At 35.1% G+C, this 22,872-nt stretch overlaps 1 protein-coding gene across 1 annotated transcript in view; it reads left to right on the top strand.

Moving 5' to 3' along the window:
* LOC140328116 (uncharacterized) overlaps positions 1-22,872 on the top strand; it is a gene marked incomplete in the record, with an annotated part of 44,691 nt that overhangs the window by 16,146 nt on the left and 5,673 nt on the right. The window contains 2 exon segments of the mRNA XM_072407489.1: positions 18,437-18,580; positions 21,724-21,835. Coding sequence (XP_072263590.1) covers positions 18,437-18,580; positions 21,724-21,835 — 256 coding nt within the window.

Raw genomic sequence — 22,872 nt, 5'->3', positions numbered from 1 at the left:
TGTGTTTGAACTTTATACCATATATATGGAACAGATCTGAGTTTAATGTAGTACAGTAGAGAGATAACAGCAATTTATTTTCAATATCTACTGGGTCAATCAGCAGATCAAAATAGGATGAGGGCATCTGGAGTTAGTTCAAACATAATTTATATATTATATCACTAAATTTGTATTCTGTTCAACTGAACCCCTGTTATGTTCTGTTTTATACTTAAATGCTTAGCATATGCATTATTATATCGTTATGTTTTATTAATATTATATTAATTGTAATATAATATAGGTTCATATAAGAAGCATATTTTGTAATGGTTTCTACATAACTCCTCTTTTTGAATGTATTTAGCCTACTCAACTGAATTGACATTGTTTATATGGGGAAGATAGTGATTTCATCTGATACATTAATAGTCTTTCCTTTCATAGAGATTATAGGAAATATGAAAAAAAATATTTTGCTTGCAAAAATCAAGTATCTTTTTTACAGATAAAATTATTCTTAGAGGCAGGAAAGTGGTTTTAGACACACATAATGGTTTTACTCACAAAGGGCTCACACCAACCAATTTGATAAGCTGTCACATTCAACATATGACCATATGTCCCACTGATTGGCCCCCAGCCATTACCATAGGAGTGCACTGATCACAATTTTGAGAAGCACAATATCCAAAAATTGTGCCACGTACTTTCTGATGGAGGTATATTATGGGTATAACATGCTTTCTAAAAGTTGATTATGTGTGGTTATTTAGTGCTTAAAGGCATTTTTTTAATTATTAAAGGGATGAATGTTACATGCAACACAACATCATTCAGTCATATTCTGGATAATTAAACACAAATGAGGTTTACAAGAATTTTATATGTATAAAAGTTTTGATTTAGGGTCTATTAATGCAAATGCAATGCAGTAATGCGTTGTGTGCTTTTCAGCCCATTAGGTTTCATAGAGTATTTACACACAACAATGCCCCCCAGCAATAGGTTCGCAGAAGCAAAATGGGATGATCCCTATGCTGCGCTGTTCTTATTTTATGTTAGAACCAATGTGAAAACAAAGTTGGGTGGAAAAGCTAATGTTTGGTCTATTTCTTGGTGCTAATATTTTTTCTATGCACTCTCTTTCATCCACCTTTTGGGCTTATTCATATGATGTTGTCATGCATGTTGGTGTAATTTCTAGTTCTGTTGTAATGATTGGACTTTAAAAAATGAATTGCTAATAATAAGTTCTTCTCCCGTTAATGCAAAGCATTTAAGTCCATGGTTGGTATATTTTGAGCATTTTGACAAGCACATTGGCATTCAGCAAACATAAAGTTAAAGTAAATTCACCCCCACTTGTTCCCATGGCAGTGCCAACACCTTTAACTGTCCTTTTCTGGGTTTAGAATTATCATTGGCCAGGGTGGAATAACATAACTCCTGTGCGCATGTGTTCATTCATTCCAGCTCATGTACAGCTCAGTGCAGTTACTAGAGAATAGATTGTGGACAGGTAAGTTTATTTTATTGCATTTAAGGGAAATAGTGTGTGTACAAACATACCACTAAGCCTAATTTAAATGGAATTTTTTATGTTTAGGTAATTGTCACCTTGCTCATTGGTCAGTAAGGAAATACCTATTGGACAGAGCCATGCCTGAGGCTTAGAAATGGAAAATTGTAAATCCTAGTAATAAATTAAATCTAAGATAAGGGAACAGAAGAGGTATTTCTGGCTAATAGAGTCATCATTTTATTGAAATAGTGGCCATGACATGACTGGTCTTTGAAAATCACTGCATAACATGATGGCCCAATAAAAATACAAGAAAATAAATAAATGTAAACAATCTTGTAACACCTTTAACTAGCAAGACATTAACTTTTAAAACTTTAAAAACTGTAAAAGAATTACAGGTTCAGTTTAACATCTTTATCATTGCAGAGGCTTTGAAATCCAAATGAAAAATTTGCTTTGCTCTAAAAATGATAATTATCCTTGCAACAGAGAACTAGGAATGTGTAAATGTGTTCTCAGATTAGTCATAGAAATATTCTAAGTTAACTGACATAAACCAACGCTGCTAAACTTGGTCTGTGCATTTAAGCATAAAAAGCTGGTCAGAATGGGTTAACACTTGCCACAATACTAGAATTTCCAGAGATATTGAGAATTGAGTTGGTGTTTTTTACATAGCAAAAAATAAACATTGATATAAACTGTGTAAAATTTCCAGGCATACGCTACCCCTGTGACTAAGCAGAATGAGACACCATATTTCCACAAATATAATTGTATTCAGAATATAATGCAAATTACTGCTGCTTTTCATATAGATTAACAAAGAAGACGACCACCAATGACCTGGTGGTGTAGAAGTAAATTTATGGACAGGTATATAGCAGTAGGCCAGCCAGTTATGAGGGCAATCACACATCTGTAACAAGGACACCTTTCTTACCCCTATCCCAGAAATACTGGGGTATAAAATAAATGTCTGTCAGCTGCTTTACTAACACATTTTTGGAAAATGAAACTTCTAGTACATCCAGTAAATGTATCCATTTTTATTTTGTTTTGACCCTGCTTACATCCTAAATCTTATCATATCTCCTATGTCTAAAATACCCCACTGGAAATATTTGGCTTGTTGTAACTTGTTGTGACACTAATGGTTTCCCTAATGAATAGGAATTTAATGTATTGGAATGAGCTGGACACTGCCATGACTTGAAGAGCCCTCCGAGGTCACAGACAGCAATTAGTTCTTTGAATGATGTCAAGCCTTTCCTTACTGTCTCCAGTCTATGAACAATTTGGACAGAGAACTACTTTAGGTTTGATATATGTTTTAGATCCAGGAGATTATTGGTTACTAATAATACGTTTTTCTGGTAATTTCTAGGGTTGCTGGTGATAGCTCATGCACTGTGCTGACAAATGTTATTGTTATCTTAATACAGGCAGTAGGATGTTGTCTTCTAAATTTTAAACTCAGGTGATGTCTAAGCATCTGAAATATAAACCACAAGGATGTTTAGTCAGCAGGAAGCCAATCTGTTTAAAGTAACACTTAGTCAGCAATAGCATTGTCCTAGATTTTTCTGCCCAGAGGGGTATGTTAACAGAAAGAAAAAGAAAAGAGTTTAGGTTGTCTATTTTTGTCACTGCCTGAAGACATATTGGGCATGATTTACCAAGGCTCTCTAAGACTGGAGAACATAAACTATCATTGGAGAAACTGGGTGATCCAGCAAAGCTGAAATGGATCTGGCCCAGGTTTAAAAATGTTTGCCAATTAACAGCAATTTGATAAAATTATTTTTAAGAAATCTATTCCAGGTTTGCTGGATCACCCAGGTTCTCCTATGATAGCGTATACCCTGCAGTCTTGGTGAACTTTTATAAATCAGAAATAGAATACAATAGTAACAAGGATGTCATGTTTCTAGAGGCCATGGTAGATCAAGAGGCAATATCGCCTTGCTTATTCAAGGTGCTTTGCTTCTTTCTCTTTTGAAACCAGCATCTAAGTGGAGCTGCTTTTGCCTTTTGCCTTGTAGCTCTGGGCCCTTAGTTTCAAAAACTTACCAGCATTAGGTTCCTGTTTATGTTTCCTCCCATAATGCAAATACATGTTGGTTGTATAATGGTCTGAAAGGAACTTTTATTATTAAACCTTGTGGGTTTAAGGACTAAGGTGCATGTCTCTGTTCGGTCTGTAAAAAGGTTTGTTATATGTTGGCACTAGAGAGTGAAGGCAAACTGAAGATTTTATATGTTTTAAGTAGGTTATATTAACAGTCATTTAACGTACAATAGTTCAAAGAAATAAGTAAAAAAATAATCCAATACACTGGTTAGATCCCGTTCCCTCAGCCAAGCTAGAGGAGAAGCCTTATGGGACAAGCGCTCCTGACATAATAAATCTCTATGCAGATAGGTTCTGGTAGTTCATTGTGTACTGTTCCGACGCGTTTTGCCTATATAGGCTTCTTCAGGGGACCTTTAAGCCACCAAGGATAGCTAAATATGAAAACAATAGTTGTAAAAGTGTACGTGAAGGTTTTGGGAATAATAATAATATTTGCCAAAAACTGAGAAAAATCTATATGAAGAGTTATGATATTGTGGGTAAATGTGAGATATTCAAATATGAAAAGTACTGATAAATGTGGTATCACACTGGAATAAAAATAAATATTGACATATAAAGCTGTTGTCTATTATATTGAAAAAAATCCAAAAATACTGAAATCATAATTAAAGTATAGGTACTCTCAAAAAATACCAATAAAATAGTCACCATGAAATCAGCAAGATCATACAGACTGGGATCCATAGTTAGTCATATAAATATAATATAATAAAGGTCCCCTTAAGAAGCCTATATAGGCGAAACGCGTTGGGACACTACACATTGAACTACCAGAACCTGCATCTGCATGGATATTTAATATGAGTGCTTGTTCCATAAGGCTCCTCCTCTAGCTTGGCTGAGGGGACGGGACTATCTAACCAGTGTATTGGACTTTTATTTTACTTATTTATTTTAATTGTTGTAAGTTATCTGACTGGTAATATAACCTACTTATGACATATGAAATTTTCAGTTTGCCTTTTAAACCCCAGCTTCACTCTCTGTCTCTTATTACTCCCTTTTTACAGTCTCTTATTATTCTATACCTTATTCTGGGGCAGGCAGGGGCACATGTGACAAGGTAACAACATGGAAATGCAACTGGGAAATATTTGTCATCCAATATCAGAAAAGGTAGTCCCATACAGATAGGGACTGTACCAGATTACATACAAGATAGGGACTGTAGATTTGTTCTTAAGTTAGATTTGTATGTAAGTCGGAACAGGTACATTATTTTAATAAATGCAATTAGGACAGATGTTTGTCTCAACATATAATTAGGCAGAGTGGTGTCAGTTACTGTAAAATATCCTCACTGTAAGTTAATCACAAACAAAGCAAGAAAACAAAGCAAAAAAAAACAAAACTTTATGGAGCCTAGACACTAACTAACTTCTGGAGCAAGCTGTGCTTTAATATGCAAAAAGAATCAAATGCAGAGTTTGTCTTAAATAGTTGATCAATAAAGAGTTACAAAAGGCTGCAGAAAGAGCTCAACCCCCTAAGATCACCCCCAACCTCAGCTGTGTTTGCCAAAAGATTTCTTCTGCAAGTCCTCGAAACCGCCCCCTCCCTCCATCCAGCCTCCGTCATGCACACAGCGAGCAAGGAAGCCCCGTTCGTATCTAGGAGGCGTCCGTATGTCAGATGTCCTTAACTCGGTGACTACCTGAATTATTTTTAATAATAATATATTAGTATAGTATACTTTTAATGTAACACACAAGTGCAGGGATCAAACAGTAGCTTGAATTAGTTCAGCAGGTTAGGAACAAAAAAAAGACTAATAAATAGGTTGATATTTTGGCTGATTGTATTTGCACTTTTTGTTAAAGCTGCAATTGAAAAATTCAAGAAAGAAAGAACACAACATTGTTTCTTGACTCTGGTTTTCAAGCTCCCTAACTGGTCATATCTGTAGGATACTGACTAGGTGATTGGATCCATCCAATACAAACATCAGTTGTAGGTTAAGACTATCTAGAACATATAAGGATTGATGCCTACAATATACCTCGAGAAAGAAATATTAAAACTTCAGCTATGTAGGCTCATATCTTGTGCTGAATTTGTTTACTTTGATTTCTTCACACTTTGAGGTTTATACATTGCGCATTACAAGTTGATTTAATCAAACAGAGCTCAGCTTGTTTTTAAGTGCTATATACAGCACTTTGTCAGCCCCTCTCAGCAGCTTTAATCTGCCTGCATTGTGTGGAGAAGCACCAATACCTAGTGATGATGTTAATGTGTCCATACCAGTGTATGTAATGAAAACACAAAGGTTTTATTTAAAAAAAAAAACTTTATTAGCATGTTGATGAGAGGGGAATAAAGGAACCAGGGATGACAAAATACAGTTAGATTAAACTTTAGCTTTAATGTTTAATAATACAATAACAGTAAGACATATATTCACATATACATTCAGATGTTTATTTTTTTTAAGTATAGATATGCATCACTTGAAAAAAAATACATAATTCTACAGGATTTCAGTGAGTGTTATTGACTTAAACAATCTGCCTAAACTCCACCATTCGACTATGTCTATGGTAAGGTCATTAGATTGTGAACCCCTTTGGGAGACAGCTCATGACATGACTATGGATTTTGTAAAGCGCTGTTTACTATGTCGGCATTCTAAAAATACTAGTTAACAAGAATAATAACACCATATCCTTATTCCTAATATTCTTTTGATTGGACTTTTCCATACCATTGTTGATTCTGTACTAAGGGAGCTTGTTCATTTAAAAACTGGTAGGAACGTCACTCTTTCATTTCTCTATTTAAGAATAATAACAAACAACAGTGAATACATTAGATAGTTCAAAAACATTTAATGGATGGGTGATCCAATAAAATTCATGCCTTACTCAAATTTTTTTCAGTTTTGCATACTAAAGACAACCGATTATGTTGGTCAAATTATTAAAGGTATGACATCCAGGATTTAGTATAAATAACCTCTGCTTATGTTCGTTTTCTTTCATTTTTTATTATTATTAGATTATGCTTGACATGAAATGGCCTGTCTGATTAAAACAGTAGATTATCTGCAGTCTAACACCTTACACACTTTATATCATCTCTTAGTTACTGTACGTCCGTGGTGCACAATAAATTAATGAAGAGCTCTTCTTTTTCTGTGTAATTTTTGTGTTGCAGAGGTGGCTTTTAGATGTGGCCACACTTACTCAAAACAGGAACTTCAAACGCCTACTTTTTAAGGTCATTACCAATGTATTAAGGTCTCAAATTCTTCTTAATATTTTACTTGAGTTTGCATTGATTGATTTGCTGCAAGAAGACAACTGAATTGTTTTAGATTACACTGCAATAGGTTATTTTGCAATAGAAAGAACAAACATATTGCTGGTATTTTATGAAAGATTTAGTAAACCGGTGAACTGTGAAACCATTACTAAGCATAAAAATGAGAAGTCCAAGAACGTCATCATTCAGTATGATGATAAAGATGTACAAGAAGTCACATGCCACAATCCAATATTATGACAAATAAATCACTAATGAACAGACACCAAGGCCAGGTCATGTCTGTGGCACCATTCCAAGAGACTATGACCATGGCACCATTACAACATAGAAGGACTGGAACTAAGGCCTGTGTTATCATATTTAGCAGATTCTAGATCTTCTCCACATTTTCCTCTCCTCTTTTTTAGATATTATAATTATATATTATAGATATTGAAAACAGATTCAAACTAGGGATAAAGCTTTTCATGGACTACTACACTCTCAAACTGGTCCTGAGAGTCACAGCACCTGAAGGTACTAGATAAACACTGTATGTGTCACATCCCTTCAACCACTATCAGATTGCACCCTGCCTCAAAGCTTACATCCGGTTGGAGGGGTAAATAACTTAATTTCTTAGTAAGAAATTTTTTCTACATTGGGTCCATTATCTGATTCACGTATTTGAAATTAGTATTGGTTCTGGGCTTTCTGTTGATATGAGATTTCACTGTGCATTCACAAACAGGAGCTCAGGAGTATAGTGGGTGTTGTGCAGATCAACAGGTATTTGTTCTGTACTTTTTCAAAGTAGATAAAATGTGCATGTATCAGTTTGTATTTTTATAGCACCAATAGGTTATATAGTGCTTTCCAGAATTCACAACAGTGTCACTAGCTTCTCCTCGGGGGAGCTCACAGTCTGATCAAAGATTAGCTTAGGGGGATGCACCAATAAACAATATGCTTTTGGATGTGAGAAAAGACACACACTGACACAGGGAGGATATACAAAATCAATGCAGCAATCTCCTGGTGAAGATTTAAACATGGGCCCCTTTGCTGCAAAGTGTCTGATGGTGATCTCCTAGATTGTAAACTTTTCAGGGCAGGGTCTACTCCTCCTCCTGTGTCACTGCCATTTGTACAGTGCTGCAAAATATGTTTGCACTATTTTAATCCTGTAAATTATTAATATTAATAATAATAATAATAATATTAATAATAATAATTAACCGAATGTTAAATATAAAACACACAAATCTGAAACAAATGAGTGGGTGGTTGTAGACCCTAACCCTAGAAGTGATATTGACTGGTTTTAGCAAACCTATATCAGCTAGGAGCAAACCTTTTTACAAGCTGGTAAATTGTGAGCAGTGGCAGCTTGTATATTAGTATGTGTGTGTTTTGCTTTTATGGTTGCTTCTTGTGTCCACATTGGGATTTTCTGGGTTCTTGTGATAACTTGTTGGCATGCTGGTCAATTTCCAATGATAAGCAGGAATTGTCCAATAATGATACCATGGATTTTGTCCAGCCTTCCTAGTTCCTGTACCTCCTTACCCTGATTCCTAACAGATGGACCCAATGTCAGCTATATGTCAGTGGTGGTGAAAAGGTGACAAAAAGATTAACAAGATCTCCCAAATTTTACCTTTTACCTTTCCTACTCCTCTCCTCCTCTGAGTTCCATGGGTTTACTTATGCCACATCATTTTTACAGCAACCCTTAAAAAATTGAAATCTTTAAGAACTAACTAAAATGAATTAATCAGAGATTACGGGTAAAAAATAAATAGTTTCACCCCTTTAGAGCCACCCTACATAGGTCACTAAATAGATCACTGGTGTCAAGCCATTACCACTGCCATGTGGCGTTGGCCCCAACACTACTTAAGGAACAATGATATGGAGGAGCCACATCAGCCACAGCTAAGAGAACCCTACGCAACCTCATATGGAACCAGGGGTGAGAATTGCTGTATTAGATAATTGCCCCAAGAAATCACACTATACAAAATATTTAAATTGATATGTTTACTACATAAACCAGTCCAAATGAGAAAGGAGATGACCCACAAAGCAGTGAGAAAGGAGGGCTGAAAGTAGATTATATTACTGAATAACGGCATATTCAAAATAGTGATCTTTTTCAATGGCACTGTTTGTAATATGTATTATTAACCAGTGTAATTCCTTTTACAATTATTGACAATTTAATTTAAACCTTTCTTGGAAATCCAGTAAACATTTTAAAGAACACAAAACTGTAGGCCTTAAAATAGTGTCAATGTCTTATGTTAGTAGGCAGATACCGTTATAAGGGATTATATTTCCTAGAGCAAGTTATGTTACAGCATATGCTTCTTAAATAGGAAACAAGGAGCTACAGTTGCAACGTGCAGAAACTAGTGAAAATTTTCACCCATGTTAACATCACTTGATGTGTGTTCCCTGCCACATCATAACATAACTGGCACGTACAGTCCCTTCTTACAAACATTCTATAAAATCATAGCAAAATCTTTAGCATAGCAAAATATGAAATACATAGCTTCACCTTATACCTCCAAAACTTGACAGCTCAGATCTAAAGCAAGCTCAGCACAGTGAAGATCTGACTAATAGTGAAAGAGTTGTCATGCAGTAGAGCTTGCTGTTACATCTCCGACTGGACAGAATTTACCTATGTGTTGTCACCTTGACCAATGCACTTTTACCCCTTTCCTGTATTTCCTAACCACTTACTTCAGCTTTATGTCTAGATGGTTTCATCTGGTCTCCATGCATTTCATATCAAACCTTCACTAGTGTTTCAAGTTTCCCGTAATTTGGTCACAAACTCAAGGGAAATTATTTTGATGAGCCAATGGTAACTGTGTTAAAAACCACAGTTCAAACTTTCAAAGAAAAAATTGAGAGCTGTATTTTGTTCAGCTGCAGATTTTTCTGAATGTATAGGTCTTGTTGATTTGCTGTTTTTCTTAGATAATCTCTGCATTTCTCCATCTAATGCACCTCCAAGAAAACTGCTATGGCTCCCCACCTACATATAAACAAGCATTTGCCCTTTGCACTCTGAAGCTAGTTTCACTGCATAAGTATTTTTTTTAATAAAGTAATATATTATTTTAATACATTTTGAAAATAATTTTATAAAATATTAAATATTACAAAAACAAGTATGAAACATCCTGGTAACTAAAATTATGCATTTTTTAAATTTTATATAATTAATATGTTGTATTTATGCTTTTCCCCTTGCCCCACAGCTGAGCAGCATTTCCACCTTGAATCGCCATAATCGCCATATGTCCATAATCCATCTCGCAAGTCATGTAAAAAAGTGGACACTGTTTCATCAAAAGAGTTCTAAACATGCCTGTTAAATTGGATAAAATCTCCTGGTAAGATTGGAACTACAAATTGGAAATTCCCTCCAACCTTAGGAGGTAAATCAGTGGGAAAATTATTTTGTCTACATGAGAAAATATTAGTTTTCTTTAATATTATAAAAGTAGATTATCATAAAGACCTATCCTTAAAAATCTTACACCCCACCTAATATAATTAGTTCTGGCCATCCATAAAAATCCTCTTGTCCATCTTGTATTGTCCTTGGCAATCCGCATTGTTATTGTAGTCAAATGTACTAAAAACCTTTGGCAAGCAAACTTCTTTTAATATGAGAAGAGGCGCCATACTGTTTTTCTGCAGGGACAGTTGTGTACAGGGACAGTTGTGTCTTGTTAGTTAAAACTCATGGGCCTTTAATGGCTGCAGTCACAATACTGAGCAGCACTGCAATAGGTTCATATCCAGTGATTTCTAGAAAAGCCATGTAAAAACAGCTTAGTTCAAAAAAATACCTTGATCAAATATGGAAAGTGGTAAATCAAACCTCACACACTTTCCTATAACAACTCCTAACACCTTGATAGGTTGTAGATCCAGGATGGCACCCCCTAATCAACACACCACTGTTGTCCACCAGGTTAATATTTTTGGCCGCTAGGCGCATCCCCTTGTCTCGGGTTCAAATATCAACCCTACACCAACTCCTCACTGCCACCAACTGTAACCAAAAACCTGCCTTCAGTATGAACACTATCCCGCTAATGAGTCCTTAACCACATTTCATCATCAACCATGCCTTCTTGGGACCCCAATTGCTCCCAAATACCTCCCCTAATCTCTCGGGTGGGCAGGAAGCTCACTCCAGCTAATCCTTCTACCAATGCCCTCCTCTTCATGCCAGGCCCCTTTTTAACCCCTAAACCATATCCCCACCTCTAATGAGCACCCCACCACTAGTCTCCACCTTTCTGTTCCTTCCCTAACCCCTTCGTGACTGGTTCCATTTAGCACCCAGTCATGTAGCCCCTGTGCCTATGCTGTCTTTTCTGTTGACTCCGGGCCTACATTTCATATACAGCAAAATACTGTATTAAAAAATAAAATAATAAAAAAGTAGACTGATGATTTCATCCTATTTAGAGTTCTGAGGTAAGCATGCTTTTGTTTTACTAATATATAGGACTGGACTAGGATAAAAAAGAAGTGTTCTCATATACATGTGTATAAATATATATATAAATATATATATATATATATTTATATTTATGTGTGGAGACAGAATCTTATTCTTTTTTTTATAGAAAGAATGCAGAGGGATGTTTTAAAATAATCTATTTTAAATAACGACAGTGACAATGTCAAACCAACTAAAAAATTTGCTCATAAAAATACCAATTATTTCGCTTAAATTTGTGTTTCTATATAGTACAAATACGCTAACAGTGGTAAATTCTGAAGAGCGTTGTAATTAGCTGTCTTGTATGCATGTATATCATGTAGTCATGTAGTTGTAAAAATGCTCACAGCTCCCTGATCATGTGCTCTGATATTAGGTGTAACTGCAAAGAAGAAGCTGTGGACACGTGCCTTTTTCTTATTCTTCTTTTTTAACACATCAAGGGCATTTCTTCAAGTGGCTTCATTCACACTCGTTTTTTTAGACCACTTTCTTGATCTGTGGTTGAATTTTGAGCCTCCACCCTTGTGAGAACTTTATTTGGTGCTTTACCTCTCCTCAATAAAGGGGGTGTAAAATGCATTTACAAAAAGGTGGCAAAACATGACTGGCTGGCAAAGACCACAAGAATTTTTTGCTGAAGCGCCAAGATTTATTGCATCTTGCTCTGTGGCTGATATGGGTGGCGGTTGGGCTTATATTAGTTTATGGCTGGTTAAATGTATAAAATCAAATGGGTAACTGCAAGCAAGGCAAAAAATATACCCAAAAATATATATCTATCTGAGACATACCAAGACTAATATTATTGCAAACAACTACATTTACCTATGTCAGGCATAAAATTGCTGACAGGTTTTAGCAAGAAATGAATATTGCACATAACCTGTAGATGCAAGGTTGTTAGTGCAGGTAATAGGGGTACTGTATCATGTAGAGGGATTTCATATTTAATTGAAATGTGGACCTGTGCATCATGTAGTAACCCTGAGACATCCTCTTTTGCAGATATACTACAGTTTAATAAGTATTTAGTTTGACTCCTTGCTACATAAATATTATACTACTATTACACATACATTTATATATGTTTTCAGTATAATAAGTTTCCAGAAAATAAATAATTTTTTATATGTATTATAGTATTTTTTTTAAACAAGCCTTGTTTGCACACAGTAGTTAAGGAACAAGACTATTGATTTAATCAAAAAACTTTACATAGGGTTTTATAGCTATTTATTGTTTTTTTCCTCTAAAAGCCTCCCTTGGGGAGACATTTAAAAGCCCTGTTGCTGGACAATACCACCTTGACTGTGATATCAAAGTTTTACCTTCACTATTCCCCGGGTGGCTACTGAAGGGTTAAATAAGTATTATTGCAGGACTGTATAGCTAAGAGCTAATTTGAGCCATATAATTGTATAAGAAGTTGTATTTCTTCTTCTATCTACTCAGTTTAATTGTAACCAGATGGCGACAATTCTAAATTCTTTGAAATACAATGTATGCCTTGTATGCCTTGCAATGTATTAAATAACACTATATATGGCCAAAACTTAAAAAGCTGTATGTGAATAAAGCTCACCCCTTGTATACCTATGTGTCTAAAAAGACCGCCTTGTCAAATAAAGATTAGAGTATATTTCTAAGACCATACTGTGTGCATGTGTGTTATTGGGATGTCTCTCCAGACGTCTGTCTCTCTGGGTGAAGGAGAAGTCAGGGTGCATTTGAGGAACTAGAAGTAGAAGCAGATCCTTTCAGCTATATTTTGCCTTCTGTTTATCAACCAAAAAAACACCTTTTTGCAGTTAGATCCACAGTTGTTGCTATGTAGTCCTATGTTCATATATGTGTTTTTATTGTATCATATATCAACAATGCAATTAATCATTAAAGATATTTAACTTTTCTGTGTTTTACCTGCCAGTTGGTAAACTAACCATATAAGGTTCGACCAATGGACAACCACAAAGTATTTCTCGCATGTGTTCAGTCACTGACCATCACCTTAAGGTTCCTAAGTAATTTGTTCATTTCAAATAATACATTTTTTACATTTCATTTCCAATAATACATTTCCTTTACTTTGGGGGAAATGGGTCTCTAAGGTCCCCCAATTCAATCTTTTTTTTGAAAGTCACTGTACATATATTATACCATTCACAGCAGTTTCTCATGTTCTCAGCAACACAAACATCTGAACACTGTGAGGCCAGATCAGTTCCCTTATTCAGGCAATGATTAGACCATTTCTGATGCTTCCTCCATACCTTTTATACACTTGGGGGACATACGTTTACTTGTAGATACCAAAGGGTTAATGATTGTTTTTTTCTTACACAAATCTGCTAAAAGTCAACCAATCCTGTATTATTTACCAGATTTCTGGAGACGACATTGAAATTAATCAGAGTTTTAAATAAATTAGCTATGTAAGTAAATGAGCTCAGTGAAAGTAATAGTGTTGTAAATGATTGTTGTTGAAAAGGAGTACACGAAGGTCAAGAATACAGCAAAAACCTAAAATCAGTTATATGATTTAGCAATTTTTGGTGTGTTTATGCATGATCATATCAGGCAGTGGGGATTTTTTTTAGGTCTGTGCAGCTTGCCCTTTATACAGCCTGACTAACTGGCTTTCCACAGCCTCCCCGGAGAATTAGAATAGTTTGAGAAATGTTTTATTCTCACACTTGGTCGTGCGGATTATGTTATGAACTGTACAGAGAATGTATGCCTATTTACATTTTTACATAGCTGTAGTAGTAAACATTTACTATTTACTACTTCACCAGTGGTTTGTCATGATTAGAGGTCTTGTAGATGGTTTAAAATAAGTGAAAATTAAAATACTCCTAAAGAAGCTATTTCCAAAATATATCCTGGAATGGATCTGGTCCTGGATTCAAAACATTTGCTAACAAATAATTAATGACTTGCTATTCAATTCCAGGTTTTCCTGACAGAAATAAAGGTCAGACTCTGTGTCAATTTTTATTGCTATCTAGGTTCTTGCAGTGAGGATTTACCCCCTTGTTTGTCCTGGTGACCATTGGCACTGAGATAGAAAGTGAAGGGAAAGTGAAGGGAGCCCAAAATTCTAAGTTGTCGTTAGAGCAAAAGGTAGGGAAAAAATGCAAGACTTGTAATTTGACTGTGTATTGTATGCTCAGAATTACAATACGTGGTATGGCTAATTTTGTAAAAATTACTCGAGAGTAGAATCTAATTGCTATTGCTTGTTAGATTATTCGAGAAACACAGTGTGCAGGTACAAAGAGTATTTTACATTTTTATATGGAGGTAAGCCTGACCGCAAATCTGTTAAAATCACTTGTCAGCTTCATTGTGTTGTTTCCTTAACCACATGTATATATTTATCCTACTTTCTGCTAGTCATATTATGGCCTAATTTCCATGTCATCATATGAAAACAGAGGCTGTATACCCTGTGTTCCATTAAAACTTACACTTTAACCATAATTATGCCTGAAAATGAATATTTAACATTTATTTTTTATAGTTACAATAACAACAATGCAAAAAATAAAGCTGGCCTATTCATTAATGAGGGTAGTAGCTTATATTGGGTAGCAGTAAAATAAACGTAAATAAGGCTTAACATTATATGACATGTCAAATGAATACAGATAATAAAATGTTCTTCAGTATACTATATATATTATATACTATATATATTGAAATATCTTGTGCAAATTATCATCAGTTATCTACAGATTATGGTGTTACCAAGAATATTTGATAATATATATATATATATATATATATATATATATGAGAAATGTATGTACTGAAGAACAGCACATATGTGCCTGAACCCGGAGATTCTTATTAGAATTGTGGTCTTTTCTGCTCTTTTCACCTCCTACAGGAGCCGCAGCCCTGAAACCTCTGTCCTCTATGCACTGGTCTGTGTGCATACAAAACCACAGAGAGAGTGGTCACACTAATCTACAAGCCAGAGAATGACACTCCTTTTCCCCTTGACCCATTTATACAATACAGAGAATGCTTTAACACTCACATTGAACTGTAACCATTGTCTTGGTAAAGCTTTGAGTCTAACCACCCCATGCTTTGCAATAGAACCAAGCTATATTCTAATACCAATTCAAGTTTTCTAAAGAAAAACATTTTTTTAGTGTTGTGTAGAATAGAGGAAGTTTTTTTTTTTTTTATCTGTCTTTTATTGCCGAATAAAAAATAAGGATAGCAGTTCCACACTTACACGTATAAGGCCAGAATTTTTCAATCGAAATACGATGGGCCTGATTTATTAAAGCTCTCCAAGGCTGGGGAGGATACACTTTCGTCAGTGGACCTGGGTAATACAGCAAACTTGCAATGGATCTAGTCCAGGAATGAAAGCATTTGCTAACAAATGACTTTTAAGAAATCTATTCTAGGTTTGCTGAATCACACAGGTTCACTGGTGAATGTGTATCCTCTCCAGCCTTGGAGAGCTTTAATAAATCAGGCCTAGTATAACCAAGGAAAGCAAATTTGTTCAGGGGGCTCAAAATTCCCCCTTCTTTAGGGCTAACACATATATAAAAATAGTGAATAAAATCAAAACCTCAGTTATAATGGTATTATAATTGAGATAATGGTAAAATATATGAAAATATATATAAAGTTAAAATCTTTACAATTTTGTCACAAAGGTCTATTATAATAGTAAGAGAACACAACACAAAAAAGGACACGTGAAATGATAAATTTATCTAGAAATGGTGGATTCTTAGACATTATAAAATAAAATGATCCTTCAGGGTTTTTAGATTTACTGGAAATTAAAGTCAAATGGCTCTATTGCTAAAACCGGGAACCTGACATTCCTTGAAACATTCCCTGGTGGAGTGCCAATTACTGCTATTGAAACCCATGGGCCGCGAAGATTTTCCACCACGAAATGTTTGAGGGAATGTCAGATTCCCTGCCTAATAAATATAGTGACGCTGTGGACATTTACCTAGAGAATAACATATCAGTTCACCCTTAATAGATATGTTGTTAAACTGTATGTGGCGTTGTTAAATGTACTTAGGGATGGGTTCGGAAATATTTATAGATATAGTACGGCAATTATTTTAAGCCTTTTTGCTCCCTTTTCTCATGAGTAAAACTGATAAGAATCATTTTTAAAATTTAAAATATATGTGCTACTGTAGCTTGTGATCATTAGCAGCTTGGGGAAGAATAGGAATATACACACACATATACATTGCATTACCAACAGACACAAAAATCTGGAAGGAACAGTCTAAGTAAGCCTTCCCACCTGGGCATTGTTCTGGGGAGGTACTATTAACATAGAAGGAGCTAGTAATACATTCAAAACAATTACAGATGGAAAAGTTCTTCAAGGCTAAGTTCAAACTAATTGTATTTTCAAGCATTACTGTTGCGGTTAACCAAAAAGAGTTGTCATTGAAATGAATAGATGATTTTTTTCTCCTATTTTATAGGCTTTGCTTGTTAGGTCTGACACAGGGAGATTCAGATGCTTTATGCAATGCCAACAGATGCTTTAAGCAACTCCAACTTCTTTGAATGACATAAATCCATAATACAAGTTAAAAAAAGGCTTTACTGCTTTGTATCTGAACATACATAAGCATTTCCAACAGCCTGAAATAATATTTGGTCACCACCTTTAACTGATCACAGATGCCAAATGGTTGCTAATAGGCACCTGGGAGAGGTAACCAGCACAGTTATCAAGCACTATTCTGGATACAGCTTTAATTCTGAAATCTGCTGTTCAAACTATTCCTTATGAGTTGTATTCTTTTTACATCTTGTGTTACATATTGACTGTGGGAAAATATGACATTATTTCAAAACTCTCAGTAACTCTCCTTTCTCCCATTCTTTCTCTGTCTGTTTCATTGATAGAAAGAAAATATTTATCATCCAGTTATTCACATACATGTCAGGAAGTTTTGGATTTTTGTGGTATGTTTATCTAAACCTACAAGATTAAAACATAGAGGGCTCTAGCTATCATTCTAGAAATTATTGCTGTATATGATTAATTTCTAGTACTATACACATATGTATATAAGACAATAATTTACATATATTTATATATATATATATATATAATAGAATATCACACATAATAAATATACTAGTGGAGTCCAGGCACTGGGAGTACTTGAGGCCTAAATTGGAAAAATAGTCAAATATCCTCTTTATTCTTAAAGATTTACTTCACCATTATTACTTCTGACAAAATAAAATGTTCAAAATTGAGCACCTGGAGGAGTAAACACATTAGACCTGATTTGTTACAGCTCTCCAAAGCTGAAGGGGATACACTTTCATCAGTGAAGCTGGGTGATCCAGCAAATCTGGAATGGATAGCTATTTTGCTAGCAATTAGGTATGAGCTGGCAGAAAGTGTTCTGAGAAACTTAGATCCTGGCTGTAGGGAGAATGCTTCTTGGATGTACAAAGACAAAGATAAGCTTCTAATTGAAATAAAAAAAAAACAGAAAGACTGCCAGTGACAGATGAAATGGCAACGGGGACAAATTACTCCATTTCTCAAATGTAGGGCTTAACCTCTGAACAGAAAAAAACATAAACATGCAATATGACTGCATCTAAAATGACTGTACTGTGAAATAGAGGGGAATAGTATTTTTTATTTTTGACACATATAACTTTACTTTGGCAAAAACAGTTAAAGTAAGAAAACGGTAGGGGCATTAAGGCATTGAGAGACATGTTCTTATTGTATGTTATACCAGATTGTACTTGTACTTTAATGTTGACCTAATCAAGGCAAGAGGGTAAGACCCCACGTACAACCTTAATCTAGTATCTAGGGGTTTTCATGGGGACACATGGATTGGTCTAAAGACGGAGATAATTAAACACAGGAACTGGCAAGCTAGTTAAGTTCTATTTATTTGTTCTATAAATGCAAAATCAGCATTTGAGTTTGGATTCTATACTCTGTTGTCAGAGGATGATCATCATGAACTGCCGGTAGAAGATACAGATGCATCAATCACTGACGTGGATGGAGAAGAGACAAAGTCCTCACCATCTCTGGTACTTGCTAGAACATCTCCACTTGATACTGATAGATGTGTCAAACCTTCAGAAGGTGAGCTCTTGCCATTATCTAGTTTTGTGTTGTTTTTTAGTGCTTACTATTTTACGGGAACTAGTATATGCTGTAATTTACTTAACTGACTCATATCATGCATTATCTGTGCAGGGCTAATGAATCCAGTAGCTGAACTTTACACTTACAGTAACCCCCCCAAGTTTACAGTCTTTGCATCACATATATTTATTTTTCTGTTTTACCTTTTTAAAAATTATGAAACTCCACTTCTGGCCAGAATGTAGCATGGCTCTCATTGGATTTACAAGGGACTTTTTCCTAGTACCATTGTTGGTGCATATCTATATATTTAAAGGATTTATTTGCGGTAGGATCTGTGCAGTAGGATCACTTTTGTGTTCACCTTCAGTATTTTCAGCCCTGCCCAGTTTTTCTTTGTAAACCACAATCCCTCTTTCCCATATTATGCCGGGCAGAATAGGTCTGAAAATACTGACTAGGATTTACAATGTATTGCAGAGATTTTTTTTGTTTTGCCTAGATATATGCTTTATAGCAATGCTTAGACACTCCACTCATGAGTCCCTACTAAAGCCTATTTGTAAAGCTCATTGCACTTTTCCATGATTGGGCCTGATTTAATAAAGTTCCCCAAGATTGGAGAGGATACACTTTCATCTGTGAAGTTGGGTGTTCTAGCAAACCTGGAATGAATTTATGGTTTGCTAGTAAATCTTTTAAATCTTGGATCAGATCCATTCCAGGTTTTCTAGATCACCCAGCTTTACTGATGAAAGTGTATCCCCTCCAGCCTTTGAGGTGTATATAAAAATCAGGCCCACTTTGTGCAAAACATGGAAATGTAAAGCAAACAGTTTTCACACTATTTTAGAAATATCAAAAATATGTTTCCTGACTTTCCTTCTTGTTGGTCCTTTGTGTAACTAAAGCAGATGACTTTCCTCCGAGTTATTCAGAAGCATTGTAAACTCTCATCTCTATTCAGGTCTATTTCACAATAGTAGCAGATGTGTGAGCATGTACAACATTTTTTCACCTAATATTAGGATGTATTATTTAATTTTTACTAAATTAGAAATTAATGATCATTTTAATTGTAATAATAAGAACTAAGACAGCTGATGATGCTTACCTTGCAAAGCATTTTGTGACGCACAGTTTGTGAACATAACCTTAAAAAGAAATTATGGAGGAATGGACTAAAAGCAGGGTGGCATAAATATTACCAGTTAAATATATCACCGATGGAAATTACATAAGAAGTTTCAGTAGTTCCTACACATTGCTCCCATTGCCCACACATTTCAATAGCCTAGCGTATAGCATCAGATGCAATAAAGGGCTGAATCACTGAATAATGTTTTGCACCTACTTTAAAAATGTGCCTTTTACTGGAAGTATAGATTCTATATGTTAACCGATGTTTCCAGTGTTAGTGCAGGTATTTAGTAATCCATTTTTTTTAGACATCAACAACAAGTAATTAGGTTATATAAACATTTTTTATTATTTTTTACCTTTTTTATTTTTTTTCTGTTTTTTATATCCGGTAAGAAAAACAAAAACATGATATCAGCAGAATAAGCTGTCATCTCATACCTGCAGATTCAGTGCTATAAAGCAAGTGACATTGTCCCCTGATCTGACTATGCAAATAGAAACTCTTTTAATTGCTTATTCCAGGGCTGCCTATATTGTTTTTGTACCAAATATTGTATTGTAGAATTGGGGCAAGAGAGTGCCTTTTTGCTATAAGAAAGTAAAAAAAGTGGTTTTGGCTGCACTGTTGCTGCAGAAAGGAGTATGTATTATGCTGACACTCTCTTCTTAGGTTTAGGTTTGTTTAGATTTTTTTTTTAATTACTAAACCCAAAAGTGTAGTATAGCAGCTTGCTAGTCCTTTGATATAGTATTTTTATTTTTTTTTGCCAAGTACATTTTCAGCATGTATAGAAATGACCTGTTGATCGTGATAGAAATGCCAAGTCCTTGTAATTTTATGCGAGCTTCACTGAAAGCAAAATGATATTAGTTCTGTAAACTACTAAACCTGTGATCTTCCATGACATGGAGATCAATAAAGCAGATGTGTCCGAAGTCTGTTAGGGGCTGGCAAACATACTTCCCTCTATAGATACAGTGCAGGCGTAAATATAGTTACCCAGAGGTCAAAATGTGTTATTCACAGGATCATCAGGTGAAAATAAAGGGAAAAAAGCCTAATTAAGGAAACTAATGTGGCCACTACAACAGGAATTAGTGAGCTGTATTATAATACAATTTTGCTTTAGGGTTTAGATGCACTTTGAGCTAGAAATACCAGTATATGCCTTTGCACTGAAAATATTACTGTCCAATATTAGTCATCAAAATATAATGCATGGTATAATATCTTGACAAAAAAGTTATCATGAATAAGAATACAACGTCCAAAATGGATGTACAAGCTTAATAAAGAATAGAGTTTAAATAGGACGATATCATTATGCATTGGGAGAGCCTTGTCTTCAGTAGCATCCTCTGAAGGGTAAATCATAGAAAACTCAATGCTCATATCCTGGATGCTCCGTGTGTATTCTGGTACTGGAGAAACAGTATTTGGATATGTGCATATGTGGATTGGTGTGTGCATTCCTATTTCCATTCCGTAAAGTCTACAATAGCATAAACAACTAAACTAATAGAAGGAAGAGCTAAAACCAAGTGCAGAGTTTAGTATCAGAAGCAGGGATAAATTAGGGAAGAATTCATATCTAGGCATCATAGCAGATTTGACCCCTTAACCCTTTAATTACCATATGGCACAGAAGAAGCCTGCATTGCATTGTCTATATAGGTATGTTCCTATAGGAAGACACCAATTGCATAAAAGTGGAGGAGGATGAAGGTTGTAACTAGGCCCCATGGACATTTACTGGGGCCTGTGCTTCTGCCTAGCATTGCCTTGTGGAAGATCCTGTTCTGATCCAGAGTTCATATGACAGTTTTCTTCATCAGGCATAGCAGAAGAGACTGGTATCACTTTTAAATCTCTAAAAGACCGTAAATATTGCCAGATCAATGTTACTCTATCTCACTTCCAGGAAAACACAAAACTTATTTGGCTGCTTGCTTTTCATTTTCTCATGCTTTTCCAATTCCCTATCTTTATTTTTAAGATACTACAGTAAAACCCTGCATGCTATGTGGAAAGGCATACAGTTCATCCAGTTTACAAACAGAACACTCCTGGAACATCTGTCAGTGCTCTGCCATTCTACAGGAAGACTTGAAAGTAAGTATTTGTATCCTGACCATTACATTGCCTCTGAATCATTTGCTGTTTCTGCTTTTCTTTCAACAGAATAAAAAGTAGGCTCCTTCTAAACATCTTTATGTACAACACATTTATATCCATAACACTTAAATCCATGACATCATAATGCATGATAAATGGGGTACCAATAATTTGTAATGTAGTGTCTCAAGATAATGGAAAGATAAAACACTGATATGGCAAATGTGGAAGATTAAATTCTTCATGTTGGTATGATTTATGAAAAGCTGAGCTGAAACCAACCTTAAGAGTTCTGGATAAAGTCCAGGAGCCAGGTATATAATGTTGGTAAATTATTAAGCACTTTTTATTGAAACATTTTAACAGTAAATCTACATATCCTCTATCTCTATAACAATGTCATGTGGTTCAATTCTTGTGAAACCGCAATTTCCACTACTAACTCTTGTCCTGTGTAGCTTACATCCCTTGTAGATTTTTATTTTGAGAAACAATACAACTTTGGAAACGAAAACATGAATAGTAATACCTGTGTAATTTAAAGAGTGGGTTACCTTTATCCTGTTAATAAAACATCTTTACATTGGCTGATGTTCAACAGCCAGTCGTTAATAAAATTACAAACATGTATATATATATATATATATATGTATGGGTAGTAAAGACTTACACTGAGATCATCAATAGGATGTTTCATAAGGATTTGTACAGATCAATATCAAGGTGGCACATACCATAGAAATATACATTCACATGATGCCCACTCACTTTTCTGTTTGAACTTTGGGAACTCAGAGGGAAGGACACTGGCAGATGTTTTGGTGTAGCATTATGTATAAAAACCACCATTTATAGGCTATTGCATTATTATTTATTAACTGTATCTAATAAGTATTGGATACTTTGGAGAGCACAAGACTGACCTCATGCTGAGCCTTCACTGTGCCCTCAGACTACAGAAGCCTTGATTCAGGTATAATTGGCTTTTAATTCAGATGCAATTGGCCTGATTTATTATAGTTCTCCAAGA

The sequence above is a fragment of the Pyxicephalus adspersus genome, chromosome 1, assembly GCF_032062135.1.
Source record: "Pyxicephalus adspersus chromosome 1, UCB_Pads_2.0, whole genome shotgun sequence".
Lineage (NCBI taxonomy): Eukaryota > Metazoa > Chordata > Amphibia > Anura > Pyxicephalidae > Pyxicephalus > Pyxicephalus adspersus.
Note: the sequence above shows the minus strand (reverse complement) of the source record. Positions and strands in the feature narration are given on the sequence as shown.